The sequence below is a fragment of the Triticum aestivum genome, chromosome 6B, assembly GCF_018294505.1.
Source record: "Triticum aestivum cultivar Chinese Spring chromosome 6B, IWGSC CS RefSeq v2.1, whole genome shotgun sequence".
In the NCBI taxonomy this organism is placed as follows: domain Eukaryota; kingdom Viridiplantae; phylum Streptophyta; class Magnoliopsida; order Poales; family Poaceae; genus Triticum; species Triticum aestivum.
In genome coordinates, this window is record NC_057810.1 from 631,862,030 (window position 1) to 631,878,259 (window position 16,230).

Below are 16,230 nucleotides of genomic sequence, written 5' to 3' on the forward strand. Positions count from 1 at the left end.
TCACCATTCCAGGAGAAACTAGTCTTAGAACCACATGTATGTCATGCGCCAACTGATTAACATCCCTCGACAATGATGAAAAGATATATCAGCAATTCCATTAGTAACCATGAACCTTAACATTTACTTATCCGTACCAAAATATAAGACGAGACGTCTTATATTTTGGTAGAGATGTAGTACTGCTTAAGAGTCGTAGAGCAGTGTATTGTTTTTTTACTCGGTGACATGCCAGCCTAGCGTTAGAACATACTATCGGATAACCACAACCATCATTGCCAATCTGCCATTAATTATTACTCGAAAAAGGATCACTATGCTAGTCATCAACAATTTAATCTTTTCATCACATGGTACATATTTTTATAGTATGGGTCTTTTAGGCATAACCCAAATGTTCTAACACCCCTACATTGCCACATACAAGAGGCTGCCAACAATAGCATGGAGTATGCCACACAAGGTTTGTTAGCTGATTCATATTTGAAACAAGTTCGAATGGTAAAAAATTTATGCCATGTAACTCTATTTTTTTAGTCAAATGTTTGGTCAAAATTAGGATCAAAATCAAGAGAGCCTTATATATTTGGATGTAGAGAGTACGTTTTAATTGTTGGCTCAGCATCAAAATCATTCATATTGTTGGACATATACAATGGCTAAATAAATGAAGGTTTGTTCACATGTACAAAAAAAATCAGATAGCTTACAAATGGTAGAATGCTTGTGAAGTTAAACTAGGAAGAAAAGTGTACAAAATATTGTTGTGCAAATAAATATAAATTAAAAGATGATGCATCTAATTCCAACCAACTATGCTTGTTAATCTTTTACAAGTAACTGCATAGTCTTGGTCTTCTTTGTGGTTTTCAAGTTTACCATGCAAGCGATATTTCAGTATTGTTCATACTATGCGACATGCCAGGCTACTAACTATGGTATAGCATCACAATTGTTAGACAACCATGACCATTGTTGTCATTAATTATTACTATAATATAATATAATATGCTCATCACCAACCATACAAGAAATACCGCACAATTATACGATCATTGTTTGATAAAATTCTTTTCTTAGCTTTATACCTTGTTTTGTTTGCTTCGGTTTCAAGCTTCAGTACTCTTGTCGTGTGCAATTTCCATGCTTCTGACTATAGCCTAGTGTTAGAACATATTAGATGACCGGGCTATTGTTTCGTTGCAACTAGAAGATAATTATGCCTGTCACTTTTTACAATCCATCGAGCAAACATGCTCAATTTGGATTCAGATTATTTGTTCGGAAACACTAAGCTAGCAACTATATTCTTGTGCTACACCGTACAGATAAACGCAACTATATAACTTACAGTAATAAAATATTACTAAGCTTATCATCAGCAACTTCATCTTATTACAACGACTTTTTTCATAATACATTGATGGGCATGTTCCTATGATAAGGTTTCCTGTTTAGGCCTTTTATTGGGAAATTCTAAATGATTTAATACTCTCCTATATACTATATGCATAATATTATTGTAACATATTATCTACTTGCCCAATCAGCTTAACCAACTCTCCTCGAAAATATTTCGCATGGAAATGAAAAATGTTGTACAGGGACGTAAGCAAAATTATCGTTAAAATTTCAAGGGAGTTAAGAATATCTGATTGATTGTTAGAAGCCACGGGTATATGCCTATGGGTTTTTTCCCCTACGCCCCAGCGCCTAGGGTTTCTGTCCTCTCGGACGATTTGATCGCCCCTGAGTCCCCTCACCCTCCGCACAGCTTGATCGACGCCCTCGTAGATCGCGCAGTGCCCAACCACGTCAGGATGGCCTCCCCCTCGGATGCGAACTCTGCCACGAGCGGAGGTGCTTCGGCGGCCGCTAACGCCGCCCTGGAAGATTTCTTCGATCATCTGGATCTGAACGACGAGGAGTTCAATGATGTTGAGATTGATGAAGAGGATCCCGAAATCAAAGAGAGCATACGGTGGCTAGCCCTAGCTAGGGTTCACACCGACAAGAATTTCTCGCAGGCAGCTTTCTACAAGGACTTGAGGGCGGCCTGGAATCCGGCGCAGCGGGTAAGATTTCGCCCGGTCGGACCTAACAGATTCGTTGTCCAAGCTTCTTGCCTGGGCGACTGGGAGAGCATGATGATGCAAGGCCCTTGGCTCTTCCGCAACATGGCGGTTCTGATGTGTCCGTACGATGGTTCCACCAAAGCGGACGATGTGGTTTTCGATCATATGCCCATCTAGTTACAGATACATAAACTTCCTGATCCCTATTGCAAGCGGGGTATTGTGGAGCGGCTCCTAAAGGGGCCGGCGAGATCTTGGAGATGCGTTTAAACGGCAACACCCGTGGGGACTATGTTAGGGTTAGGGTTAACCATGCCATTAAGCAGCCTCTTACAAAGTTTGTGAGCATTGTTCGGGCGCAGGAGAGGCAAGTTTATCGGGTGCGGTATGAGAAGTTGGCCCGTTTTTGCGGTTTCTGTGGTCGGATAGGACATGAGCATAAGGAGTGTGGATCTGGTGTTCATGATAAGAAAAATCTCAATTTTGGTGACTGGCTATACGCCGAGGGCCCTAGCCGGCCGAGGCCTGACCAAAACCCTAGCAGAGTAGATGCACCTCGTCAGCAAAAGAAGAACGGGAGCCCTAGTGCTCCATTGGACCCTGGCCTCAAGGCTTCGGATCCTGAGGCGCTCGACACTGCCACAAGCCCGGTGAAGACCCCGAGTGCACTCATGGAAATTGATAGAGACGTGAGGAAGAGATTGAACATGGATAGTGTTGGAGATGATGCTGTGAACATACCTAAAAGCAAGGATGTGGTTTTGGCCATTATGGATGGCATTGTTCAGGACCTGGGAGAGAATGCCTCATCAACAAGCAGCTCTTCAAGCAGTAAACGTGTCAAGCTCACCAAGGATCATGATACCACGGAGAGATCGGCGGTTTCCCTCGAGGAAGACCGCCGGACACAATGAATACCCTAGTTTGGAACTGCCGGGGGGGGGGGGGGGACCGCCGGACAGTTCGTGAGGTTTTGGCCCTCGCAAAAGCCAATAACCCCAAGCTTGTCTTTCTGTGTGAAACTAGGCAAGCTACTGTGAAAGTAGAGAAGCTGCGATGGAGACTCAGTCTGAAAGGTTTTCATGGTGTGAGTAGTGATGGAAGAAGTGGGAGCTTAGCACTTTTCTGGGATGAGTCCCTCTCTGTCACGGTGATTGATTCTTGTAATCGTTTTATTGATGTTAGTGTGGTCGATGGTGGGTCAGGCACTTCTTGGCGAGGCACCTTTGTCTATGGGGAGCCTCGGGTTGAAAATCGTCATCGCATGTGGGAGCACCTTTGCAGGCTTCGTGCTTACTCGCGTGAGCCGTGGATGGTGTGTGGTGATTTCAATGAAGCTTTGTGGCAGCATGAGCATCTGTCGAGGACCGAGCGTTCGGAGGCTCAGATGGTTGCCTTCAGAGATTGCTTGGAGAGGTGCGAGCTCGAGGACCTTGGTTTCTCGGGTATTCCGTTCACATATAACAATGGCCAGGATTCAGACCGCAATGTTCAGGTCCGACCGTGCTTGTGCAGACGAAGCTTGGCGTGATACGTTTCCGCTTGCAAAGGTGGTTCACTTGACCACCTCATGTTCGGATCATTGTCCCGTTTTGATACAGTTGGAGGGGATGCAGGACCAACAGCGTTGGCCCCCATGTTTGTGTTATGAAATCATGTGGGAACGTGACAATACCCTGCCCAATGTAATAGCTGGAGCTTGGAATAAACACAAGTCCCCTGGCAGCTTGGGTTCGGTAGCCACGTCCTTACGGGAGGTTTTAAAGGAGTTGAAGGAGTGGAGTAGATTGAAGTTTGGCAACGTGTTGAAGGATATTGAGAGGCTCCGTTCGCAACTGGCAGACCTGCAACAGGATGGAGCGGACCGTGCTCAAGTACGGGAAAAAATGAACCAGCTCGACGAGCTCTTATACAGGGAGGAGATGCTATGGCTCCAGCGGTCACGCATCACCTGGCTTAAGGAAGGTGAGCGCAACACCAAATATCTGCACCGGTGTGCTCATAGGAATTTGATTCAATGTCTTCGGAAACAAGATGGGACGTGGTCTAATGCTCCTTCCGAGATGGAAAGAATGGCTCACTCTTACTTTAAGGAGATTTTCACCAAAGATCCAACCCTCTCTCTGGACGCGGTGTTGGACTGTATTGCCCCAAAAGTAACAAAGGAGATGAATGCTTCTTTATGCAGGCCCTACTCAGACGAGGAGATATCTAATGCCTTATTTTTGATTGGGCCACTAAAAGCATCGGGATGTGATGGACTACCTGCTAGGTTCTTTCAACGGAATTGGGCACTGCTGAAAACTGAGATTGTAGCGGCGGTCCACGAGTTCTTTGCTTCTGGTGTTATGCCTGATGGAGTTAATAACACGGCCATTGTGCTAATTCCTAAGGTCCCTCATCCGAACGATCTGAAGGATTTTAGGCCGATAAGCTTGTGCAATGTTATATACAAGATAATCTCTAAGTGTATGGTAAACAGACTACGACCCATCCTGTCTGATCTCATATCTGAAAATCAGAGCGCCTTCATCCCGGGGAGGCTGATTTCGGACAACTCTATTATTGCGTTTGAATGTATTCACCATATTCGGTCGGTAAGAAACAATGCAACCGGTCTCTGTGCTTACAAGCTACTCCCTCCGTCCGGAAATACTTGTCAACAAAATGGATAAAAGGGGATGCATCTAGACGTATTTTAGTTCTAGATACATCTCTTTTTATCCATTTTGATGACAAGTATTTTCTGACGGAGGGAGTAGATCTTTCTAAGGCCTATGACAGGGTGGACTGGGTTTTTTTTTTGGAAAAAGCATTGGCTAAATGGGGCTTCTCGCCCATCTGGATTGCTCGTGTTATGGCTTGTGTCTCGTCGGTGAAGTACTCGATAAAATTTAATGGGAAGCTACTGGAGTCTTTCTCCCCCTCGAGGGAACTCCGTCAAGGTGATCCACTGTCTCCATTCTTCTTCTTATTTGTAGTTGATGCTCTTTCTGTGTTGATTGAAAAGGCTGCAAGGGAAGATGGTCTCAGTGGGGTCAGAATATGTAGAGGTGCTTCGGAGATTATACACCTTTTGTTTGCGGATGATTCACTTCTATTTTTTCAAGAAAATAATCAGCAGGCATTATTAGTGAAAGGGGTGTTGAACACCTTTGCGACCGCGACAGGACAACTTATTAACCCGTCGAAGTGTTGCATTCTATTCTCAAATCAATGTCAACCTGATGTGGTTCAAGAGGTTAAAGACACGCTGAATATCACCCAGGAGGCGTTTGAGCCTAAGTATTTGGGCTTGCCGGTTCCAGAGGGGAGGATGCACAAAGGGCACTTTGAGACTATCCAAGAGCGTTTGAGGAAAATTCTTATGGATTGGAGTGAGCAGTACATGTCATCAGGGAATAAGGAGATACTAATCAAATCAGTGGCACAGGCCATAGCAGCATATGTTATGAGTGTTTTCAAACTCCCGGATTCGGTCTGTGATGATCTAACAAGGATGATACGTCAATATTGGTGGGGGTGGAGAACGGGAAGAAGAAGATGGTCTGGATGAGCTGGGATAAACTGCGTTTGCCTAAAGCCATGGGAGGTATGGGCTTTAGGGACATGAGGGCGTTTAACCAGGCGCTGCTAGCTAAGCAGGCCTGGAGGCTCCTGGATAGGCCAGATAGACTTTGTGCGTGTCTGCTGAAGGCAAGATACTATCCATCTGGTCAGCTTTTGGATACTGTGTTCCCGGGCTCCGGGTCTGAGGTGTGGAAAGGAATACTGCATGGCCTTGAGTTGGTCAAGAAGGGCGTCATTTGGCGAGTCGGTAATGGCGTGAAGATTCATACTTGGCATGACCCTTGGCTGCCTCGGCCTTACTCATTCCGTCCGATTACTCCGAAGGAAATCTGTCTTTTCAACAGGGTCTCTGATTTCTTAGATGGCAATGGAGCATGGAAGCAGGACCGGTTGAGGGAATTCTTTTGGCCGATGGATATTGATCACATTCTGAAAATAAAAACTTCGCCTCGCCAGAGAGATGATTTTTTGGCATGGTACCCGGAAAAAAGGGGTGGGTTGACGGTGAGAAGTGCTTACAAATTGGCTACATGTGATCATAATGTTGTCGCTGCTAATGGTGCGTCGAGTACTGCCCCAGAGGGTAATCGAGGGGTGGAACTACGTTTGGCGGAAAGGGGTACCACAGAAAATGAAAATCCATGCATGGAGATGTGTGACAGGGACGTTGGCAACATAGAGTTATAAAGCCTTCCGACACTTGGTGACACGTTCAACCTGTCTGCTTTGCAGGGTGGAGGAGGAGGATTCATTCCATGCAATGATAACTTGCTCTCATGCGAGAACGTTCTGGACAAATATGCATCTCCGTTGGCCACTTCCTGGCGATGATCTCCTTATCCATGATGGGAGGGAGTGGCTAATATCACTGCTGTCGAAATGCTCGACGGAGGTCCAGGATATGCTGATTATGTTCTTCTGGCGGATTTGGCAGTTGCGTAATGATTTGACCAACGGGAAGGAGGTGCCTTCTGTGCCAGCCACCGTCGAATTTTTGGACAGTTACTACAAGTCCATAAGACTCGTTGCACGTTACTCTACGGAGGAGATCATTAAAGGGAAGATGTCGACCTCGGCGGTGGCGTTGCCAGTCTCAGGTGTCAAGCCGCCGGCAGATCCCTGGCCGGCGCCGCCGCTTGGCAGGCTGGTGCTGTCAGTCGAAGGCTCCTTTCTGCATGAGGATGGCTCTGCGGGCGTCGGTATGGTGCTCCGGAACGACAGAGGCGAGGTCCTAATGGCAGCTTACCGGTTCATCTTCTACTGCAATGACCCACTTGAGGCAGAATTGCATGCGATCATGCAGGGGTTGGCCCTAGCATTACAACACTCTGATTTACCGGTGGTGGTTCAAACGGACTCCTCTGAAGCATTGTCTAGCTTGACAAATGATGCACTTCTTCGCTTGGCCTATGGACAGATCATCTTGGAGATCAAGTCACTCTTAGATAGTAGGGAGTTTTTTTCTCAAAAGATTAGTAGACTTCAAAATAGAGTTGCCGATCGGTTGGCTAAGTATAGCCGCACCGAGCGAGCCACGGCTGTTTGGCTTGGCTCGGTTCCACCATGTATCGAGGATTTATGGCCTCTCGACTGTAACTCTATACCTATGCAATAAACTCTCTTTATCCCCGCAAAAAAAAAAGAATATCTGATTGTTCACTTCTGGCTGCACTTAATTTGCATACTACATAGATCGGCCGCCCCGAGCAACCATCACAAGGAAGCATAATAAATGAATTTATGGAAGGTTGCATATAAGCATTGGTAAACATGTACTACACTGTGGTATGGGGCACATGAAGCGGGAGAATAGCAATATGATCATATATATTACGCTTTTGTAACAAAGAAAAAAAAATAGTGCAAGTTATCTTTCACAGTATAGTACTCCCTCCGTCCGGAAATACTTGTCGGAGAAATACATAAAAATGAATGTATCTAGAACTAAAATATATCTAGATACATTCATTCCTCCGACGAGTATTTCCGGACGGAGGGAGTAGCTGCTGCATTAAACCAAACTTGCTCTACTTTACTCCATTATAAAAGGAAGATATTGTGAAGAAACTATACAGACCGACCATACGAGAATCACACAAAGACCCAATGCGAGTTTTAGGCTTCGTGCCGATGTTGGGAGCACATAGTAGCCACATAGAATCTGTAGGCATGAGAGGCATGAGGAACATAGTGATCACCACACCTAGGCATACTTTCAGTTTTAGATGGTGTTCCTGCTAGATGTGCCTTCTTAGCTGGCACACAAAGCGTTGTATTTCTGTTGTTCTGTTTAGACTCTAGACGCCAAGCAATCATGTTTTTTCTAGAGTAGTTCTATGAAGCACATGTTTGCTACCACGGCTTGCAGTGCGACGGGCCTGCAACCGTCCGACGGTCCTTGCACCCGCTCACGGCGTGTTCATGATCATGTCATGATGTAAGCACGACGGATGCGCAAGCTGTCAACGCCGTGCGATCTGGGTGTCACGTGTGCCTGTGAACACATGGCGTAGGAGAAGAACTTTAGTGAAGTGGCAACTTTCCTTCCCTATCCGTTGTGTGCTCGTTTTCTTTTGAGGCGATCCTCTTTCTTTTCAGGAGATTCTTTGGGAACCTGTGATTGGTGATCAAGTGAGGTGGGTTGTGTGCCGGGCCAGATGAGCCATCGTTAGTATGTTGTGAGGAACAACTGGCCCATGTATCAGTGACATAGCTCGCTAACGTCTGTGCTGGCTAATTTCCTTGATAGTCTTGTTCAATGTCGCTTATTATCACGAGATCGAACCATTTCTGTGGTTTTCTTGTCTTGTTCAATGTCTTATCCTTTCCTCTTTGTCTTTTACTTTCCTACTTGGTAGCAATGACTGTTGTACTACTTATGTTCAGAAAATAAACGGCGCCAACAACTCATTGAAGCAAATTGACAGTGCATGATTCAACTTGGAAGCCACATATTAATCCATTGGCTCAGCAATCAACATCCAAAATCATGCATCACAGCCATCTTTAGACAAGAGTAAAATGAGCTACTCCATCCGATCCAAATTAAATGACGCGGCTCTATTACAACTTTGTATTAAAGTTGTACTAGGTAAAAGTTGGTGCACATGTAGAACTAATCTACTGAGATAACTGGAAACACAAAAAGACTCACAGGTTTCAGTTTAGTGGAAAAAAAGTACAAGATCTCATATAGGTGCAAAAATACAAGGGAAAATATAGTATATGTTATATATGCATTAATTTCAAAACTACTATGAACTGCTATGAGTAGAGTCAAATCTTGGCCCTCTAGGCGGCCACTACATAGTTTTTTTTTTTGAGAATTAGCATTGTATTAGATGAGCATGGCCATGATTGTCTTATTTCCCTATACCTTTTTTAAAGATGTACCAGTCACTGGCATCAAATTTACATTCTGCTCCTCCCTTTTGAATCTGGTTCAGATCACTTGTTTGCGTCCTCTAAATTCTAAACATACTTTGTGTTGTGAAACCTGATGCAAAGACCAGAATATCAACAGAATCAGTCCCTTTTCTAACTTTAAGAAAAAAAAGACACTTCTCCGACTCACAATAGTGTCAGCAAGAGAGGTTCACTAGAGAGATGAAATGCACGACAAATGCCACCATCACAAAAAGCAATCAACCGCAGCAAGAAGCGTGCGCCTTTGGTTCTTGGATGCATATACCAAACAACCACCAACACCGCAAGAAACAACGAGCATGTTGCTTTGGCAATGGGGGTGAACGCCAAGCATTTGCACAAGACACGAATTTATAGGGAGGCAATCAAAAGTTCCTTGTTTCTTTCATCCAGGAGTCTACCAAAATCCAGCATTTATGTGAAAGGTGTATGCTACATGCGACCAACAAAAAAAAGCTCTTTTTGTGCAGCCGATGAATGGGCTACTATCCACTATTTATCTAAATAGTTCGTTTCATGTTTCTTATGGTTCAGCCAGTTACCAGTGCGCTGTTATACTCATTGATGCCGGATCAAACTAGGAGACTTTTGCTCCAAGAAAAGGACTCTTTTGTGGCATCCAAGTTGCTATGTAATAATATAATTTTTCCCACTATGTCTGAAACTAACCAAGCCTATCACCAGCATGCTCGTTGGTTTTATATGGTTATTGTGTTTGTGTGTGTGTGTGTGTGTGTGTGTGTGTGTGTGTGTGTGTGTGTGTGTGTGTGCTCCGTACTCCCTTCAAGTAGAGAAAGTACATGTATGTCAGGTATGTGAAACAATGAGAAAGTTTGTGGATGCACTGAGCAATGCACCATTGAGAACTTGTTATATGTGAATCTTTTTAGCTATGTGAAACAACTTGTGTACTGGTCCTCGATGGGGTACACTTTTTTATAACTTTGACCAAGTCTATCCAATGGGGTGGACCATCGTGTTTGTTTCCTTAAGTGTATCAGCAACAATAGTTTCAGACAAATTCGTTTGAGACTAAATAGCACAGAAAACTGAACATAAGTTTTCAAGTCAACAAAAAAAACCCAAAAAATTGAAGTCACCAATCCCCGGGTGACACACTAGTTTCATACGACTTTTCTCGAAATTTGGCTCCATCAGTTGAACAGGGGCAAAGAAAACACAACCCAACTAAAATTTCCTTGATAGCCCATTTCTAAGTAGCCATTGTTTCTTTTATTTCTGCGGTTTTCTTGTCTTGTTCAATGTCTTCACCTTCCCTTTTTGTCTTTTACTTTCCTACTTGGTAGTAATGACTGTTGTAGTACTTCTGTTCAGAAAGTAAATGGTGCCTACAACACATTGAAGCAAACTGAGAAATGCATGATGCAACTTGGAAGCCACATTTAATTCCATTCATTGGCTCAGCAATCAGAATCCAAAATCATGCATCACGGCCATCTTCAGACAAGACAAATGCAATGGCTAGTAAAAGTTGGTACACATGTATATAGGTATGAAAAGTCGTAGTGTACTTAGATAACGGGAAACACAAAAGACTTGCAGGTTTCAGTTTAGTGAAGAGAGACTACAAGATCATATATATAGGTATGAAAATACAAGAAAAATATATTTATGCATTAGTTTCCAAACTGCTATGAGTAGAGTCAAATCTTGACCCTCAGTGCGGCCTTAATGATTTACTACGCACAGCAGTGTATGTTCGTACTGGGCGACATGCCAGCCTGCTATCTACAGCCTAGCATTACAACATATCAGATAAACCACAGCCATTAATTATTACTAGAAAAAAGATCGCTACCGTGGTCCTCAACAGTTTAATCTTACAACTTTTTATCACATGGTACATGTTTCCATGGTATGGGTCTTTTAGGCATACTCTAAATGTTTGCCAACTATAGTGTGGAGTATTAGATAAGCATGGCCATATGCTTGTTTCTTTTTCCTATACCTTTTACGAATATATATAACTATGCTAGTCACTGGCCGTCAAATTTACATTTATGCTCCTCCCTTCTGAATCTGGTTCAGGTCTCTTGTTTGCAGCCTCTGAATTCTAGTGTGCTTTGTGTTGTAAAACCTGATGCAGAGATAAATAGACTCATTTCCTTTTCTATCTAGCTTTAAGAAACAAAGGCACTTCTCTGACTCACCATAGCGTCAGCAAGAGGGGTTCTAGCTAAAGAGACGAAATGCACCACAACCGCCAGCGCAAAAGCAATCAGCCATGCCTTTGGTTGTTGGGTGCATATATGAAACAACCACCAGCACCGCAAGAAACAATGGGCTGGGCGTGCTGCTTTGGCACTAGCAGTGGACGCCAAGCGCTTGCACAAGACACTCGTGCACACACAGGCGTTACGGTTCTCATGGCGCCGTGCTGCCCCATGCATGCTGAAATTACTTTCTGTTTGCTTTGGCGATGCCAATCTGTACTACGATATTAATTTGCATCCCAATAAATCCATGTACATTGTTCAGGAGATTGATCACGGTCATCGTCAATATCAGATCTGTAAGACTCGAAAGAGATTTAGTAAGAGTGTGGACTAGATCTAGAGAGTACAGAGTGAGAGGATGTCGACAAGCAGTGGCAAGCCGCTCCTCGTCGTGATCCGCCGGAGCAAGCTCTCCGTAGGAGATGAGGGCCGCCGCATCTGCACAGAGTTCAAGCAGGCCAAGTACCCCTTCAAGTGGAGAAGGTACATGTGCGCTAGGTGTGGGATGCTCCGTGAGGAGCACAACACCTGCAAGAGCAAGCTCTCCGCAGGAGATGGGGGCAAGCACGACACCAGCAAGAGCAAGCTCCCTGCAGGGGATAAGGGTGAGCAATCCGCTGACAAGTGCAAGCTCTCTGCAGAAGATGAAGGTGAGCGCAGCGCCAACAAGAGTAAGATATCTGCAGGAGAGGAGGGCGAGCGTTTCTGCACCGAGTTCAAACAGGCCAAGTACCCCTTCAAGTGGAGAAAGTACATGTGTGCCAGGTGTGGGGTGCTCCGTAGCGAGCACGGCGTTAGCAAGGCCAAGGCCAAAGTTGACGACGACACGGAGAATATCAAGGAGGAGGACCTGCCGCCACGCAAGAGGCTCATTCTCAGGTTCAAACGGTCACAGGCCCTTGCTGCTGCTGCTGCTGCTGCCACATCCAGGGAGAAGGAGAACAAGGAGGGGGAGCTAGAGGAAGGGGAGATCAACTGGAGCCCCGGCGCGACGATTGCCAAGGGGAAGAGAGCCCCAAGGAGAAAGCGCTAGGATGCACCGTGAACTGAGCAATGCACCATTGAGAACTTGTTATATGTGAATCTCTTCAGCTATGTGAAACAACTTGTGTACTGGTCCGATGTTCACTTCTTTAACTTAGACCAAGTCTACCCCATATACATCAGATGTGGTGGACCATCGTGCTTGTTTCCTAAAGTGTATCAGCAAAATAGTTTCAGATAAAACTCATTGATAAACTAACCAAATTTGGCTCTAGAAATTAAACAGGGAGCCAAAGAAAACATGACCAAACCAAAATTTTGCCATCAAAACTAATTAATGGTAGGTAAATATGGTCAAAGTTGCCAATGGAACAAATATTCACAAGTTTGGTACGGCAAACCTTGGCTCTGAAGATATAAAACCAAACATCCTGCACTACTCCAAATAAATCACAAAAACATGGGCTGTCGCATCCCGCCAGAGCTTGTTATGCAACCAAAGTCGTGTTGTGCTCCCCCGTGCATTAGTTGCCTTCCTGCGCATTACACCGTGATGCACATTCATTAGCTGGGATAAAAGAGTACATATGCAGTAGAAGAGCATCTACTGAATATATCACGAATTTAATCAGTAGCAGATCACGCAGAGTCCTACTCTACACGTTCATACATCATAGGTCATGTGGACAGTACTAAGTAATAAAGCTTTAGTGCAAAGCAAAAGAGGAGCAACACAACCAATTCATAACATCAGTGACACGTAGATGATCGGAATCAGTAACCTTACTAGGTTAACAGTGGATCTACACAATATGGAACATGCTACACACCTCCAATTTGCACTTGGCTTCAGATTCAAATGTCTTGCACAAGATCTCATAGCTTCTATGAATTCCAATCTGTGGAAAATGAAGGAGTCAACATACAAATATCTTGTTCCTGTGGAGACTATTTCTTGGTAAAGTAATACCAGTGGATCCACTCGTGATGGCGAGGCACTGGATATTACATATCTGCAAGATAGAATAAGTGAATTAAAATATTGCAATCAAAGTGAATGAGACACCATAAGTAACCAACAACCAGAAGGTACATCCATTCAGTGCGCCCCAGATAAGTTGTTGACATGAAATGCAAATTTACGACTTTACCCCAAATTGTTGTAGAAAGCCATAGCACCTGTATTAGATTTTTGAACTGTTAGCATCACGGCCTCCATTTGGCTCTGCAAGCATACATGCGTTCTGGGTCAATTTTTTATCATCATTCCAGCTGAGATGTCACCAGAATAGTAATTGGGCAAGAAACAAAAATAAAAAAAAATGCATTAACCAGAAGACACAGACCACTCCATGACACTCTATGTCTTGACATAATATTCTGAAGAACAGAACAATAAACTATCAGGAACTTCAAAAAAACAGATCACCTTGCAAGCTATAAGTTCAATCAACTGCATTAGGAACTTCCCCAGCCCCTTCCCTTGGACAGAAGACTCCAATTGTAGCTCATACACATAAAGAACAGGCACATCCAATTCAACAACAAATCTGTAGTGTACAAAACCAAGCAAGCGGCCTCCACGGCATGTCACATGTGCACATTCCACCCCTGAATCTTGCTTCATGAAACATTTGGCAATATCACTGTCTGCATATTGGCAGATCAGGATATATCGTGCTTCTGGGGCAACCATTTCCCGGCGCTTAATTTTCTCTTCTGAAGGCCATTCTGATCCATAAGTTCCCTTCATGTTAGCCTAAATTATTGTTTACCAGTGTTACATTCAATAATCATGGGTTACTTGTAAAAAGGTACATATGCAAACATCCTAAAGCAGTAGGCAGGTAAGGTATTCAACCTTGAGAAGATTTTGGATGTACTTCCTCGTTGGCACTGAAAGCTGATTGCCATGCCCAGACTCCAAGTAGATCGAAAAACCTAAATATAAGAAATATGAGTTCAGCCTGCTATAGTGCAGTTCTCCTCCAGAAAAAGACAATGCTTGGCCCAAAGCAAGAATTGTTGTCTCGAGTACAATTGCTAAGGCCTAATGATGCATTCAATTTTCTTTTGTTGAATCTCTAAAGCTGAATCCAGGAAACACACAGTAGGCGTCCTGAACCCAAATGGAACATTAGCAGCTACTTGTCCTATAGCACAGAAAATTTACATCAGAAAGACAAACGTAGGTTACCACTTCGCTCGTATTTATGAAAATCCGGGAACTGCGCAAGATGATCCTTCACAGCTACAGCTTTCCTTATAAGTTCTTTGATGGCCTTCTTCCTCCCCAATATCTATCCAAAAGCATGATATCTGCATGAGCTCCCAGTATACATATAACCTCCATCAGTTCTCTCCCAATGCTGATTCATGGCATGGTTGCTATTATCACAAAAACAGCTGGATTCAGGGACCAGAGTCACCAGGTGTTCACTGAATCTCTGTGTTGCTGAAAAGTAAAAATCTAGGTATAGGTGATGCAACTTTCAACATGTTTCCGCGGAATCAACACATGGACAATGCGTGTGCTGAACTTGGCGCTACGGCCTCAGCCAGCTCCATCCTACTCGCCAATCTCGAATGCCGGGATTAAACCATGTCAACATACAATAGATTGTTGCAATGAAATTTGCCGCAGGGAGCGGAAAGGGGATCGGGGATAGAAGAGGAAGAGGGGAAGGGGAGAAGTATGAGTACCTCCTTCCTACTCGGCGGCCTCTCCACGCCGCCGCTGCTCCGAGGCCTCTTGTTCTCCGCCGTCGCCATCGCTGGCCCCTGCCGTTGTCTCGTGGCTGCCGGCTGCAGGAGAGCCGCCGCCGGTGGGCTCAGGAAGTAGGAGTGGTTCTATTTGTCGGGCCAATGAAAAGATGCTTGTTTCAGCCATGGGCTCTCCGGCGTCGTAGCGCGCACGACGAAACCAAGGCCTGCGGCCCTTATATCTTCACCGTCTTGTCTAAAAAAAGGTATTCACCGTCGAACTCACGCAGAAATTAGCGAAATCACTAGCTTTTTAAAACTAGAAAGCATGCACGTGCAACGCATGTCCCAAACGTAAACCAGATGAGATTCACATAATATAAAAAAATAAATGTTTTTAGAAATATAAATCAAATGGATACACAATGTTTGATGTCGCTCAAATTGTATTTTCAAAAGTGAGACACAATAGTGGTTATGTTGCTTCATAGAGTAATCGCAGGAAAATATTCTCATTTAAATAAAATAAGCAATTATTTATTAATGCAGTAGTATAGCCTTGTAGTGTAGTCTTCCCTTCGAGTGTAGCCAGGAAAAAAAATATAAACTGCCTTACGGTGCAATTATATTGTTCAAGATGCTTAATTCTCGAATCTTATTTTATTCTACTAATCTGCGTAGCAAAATATATACTTGTACTAATTTGGATCAAACTATATATATATTATGGTTGTGTGGATTGCCAAAATAATATAGCTACCTACTACGGATAATAGGAAATAGAAGATGATATGTGACTACAACGACTTCTATATAAAATAAAGATTATTTACAAGAACTGATTGAAATGTAAAAGGGCTAAAAGAAATCCAATAATTATCATGATAGAAAGCATTTATCCGGTTTTGTATGTGTTTATGCGTTGGCAACCATCAGTGGCGTAGCTAGGGGGTGGCCAGGGTGGTCCATGGACCACCCTAGAATTTCTCCATAGCTTATGTACAGTGCAGTAAAAAAGTATTTCTTTAAAAAAAAAAAATCTTATGTAAATGTTTCTATCAATGGACCACCCTGGCGTATTGGATTGGCTACGCCACTGGCAACCATACTAACTTACAATGTTGTAAGACGCTCTGTGCATACAGAAACTGAAATGAGTTAGGAAGAAAAATAAAGATGGAAGGAACAGTATTTCAGAGTATTTGTCAAGCTTAACCTTATCAAGCTTTCAAGTC

General features: G+C 43.8%; 2 protein-coding genes across 5 annotated transcripts; one reads left to right on the forward strand and one right to left on the reverse strand.

Moving 5' to 3' along the window:
- Positions 1–7,736: 7,736 nt before the first annotated feature.
- LOC123138389 (N-alpha-acetyltransferase 40) lies at positions 7,737–15,195 on the reverse strand. Of its 4 annotated transcripts, none has more exons than XM_044558358.1 (8): positions 14,996–15,195; positions 14,490–14,592; positions 14,154–14,233; positions 13,722–14,051; positions 13,444–13,517; positions 13,123–13,305; positions 12,694–12,828; positions 7,737–10,420 (listed from the first exon to the last, which is right to left on the reverse strand). In XM_044558358.1, exons 1-7 carry the CDS (start codon positions 15,062–15,064, stop codon positions 12,729–12,731), a joined length of 939 nt encoding a protein of 312 aa, XP_044414293.1. In that variant the 5' UTR covers positions 15,065–15,195; the 3' UTR covers positions 7,737–10,420; positions 12,694–12,728. The 4 variants fall into 4 exon arrangements, 3 of the variants coding, with proteins under 3 accessions (XP_044414293.1, XP_044414295.1, XP_044414292.1); XM_044558360.1 differs by lacking the exon at positions 7,737–10,420 and having other exon boundaries at positions 12,482–12,828; positions 13,123–13,191; positions 13,263–13,305; XR_006469079.1 differs by lacking the exon at positions 7,737–10,420 and having other exon boundaries at positions 12,757–12,828; positions 13,123–13,191; positions 13,263–13,305; positions 13,472–13,517.
- On the forward strand, positions 11,667–12,502 carry LOC123138390 (uncharacterized). The gene has a single exon (XM_044558361.1). The coding sequence runs from the start codon at positions 11,667–11,669 to the stop codon at positions 12,339–12,341; it is 675 nt and encodes a 224-aa protein (XP_044414296.1). The 3' UTR covers positions 12,342–12,502.
- Positions 15,196–16,230: the final 1,035 nt, after the last annotated feature.

Bases quoted from the DNA above. Each gene is read 5' to 3' on its own strand.
- LOC123138389 (XM_044558358.1), bottom strand. From the start codon at position 15,064: ATGGCGACGGCGGAGAACAAGAGGCCTCGGAGCAGCGGCGGCGTGGAG. The intron at 14,234-14,489 runs GTAACCTACGTT...TCTTATATTTAG, and splicing joins TCATAAATACGAGCGAAGTG to GTTTTTCGATCTACTTGGAG. The intron at 12,829-13,122 runs GTGTGTAGCATG...TGTAATGCGCAG, and splicing joins AAGCCAAGTGCAAATTGGAG to GAAGGCAACTAATGCACGGG.
- LOC123138390 (XM_044558361.1), top strand. From the start codon at position 11,667: ATGTCGACAAGCAGTGGCAAGCCGCTCCTCGTCGTGATCCGCCGGAGC.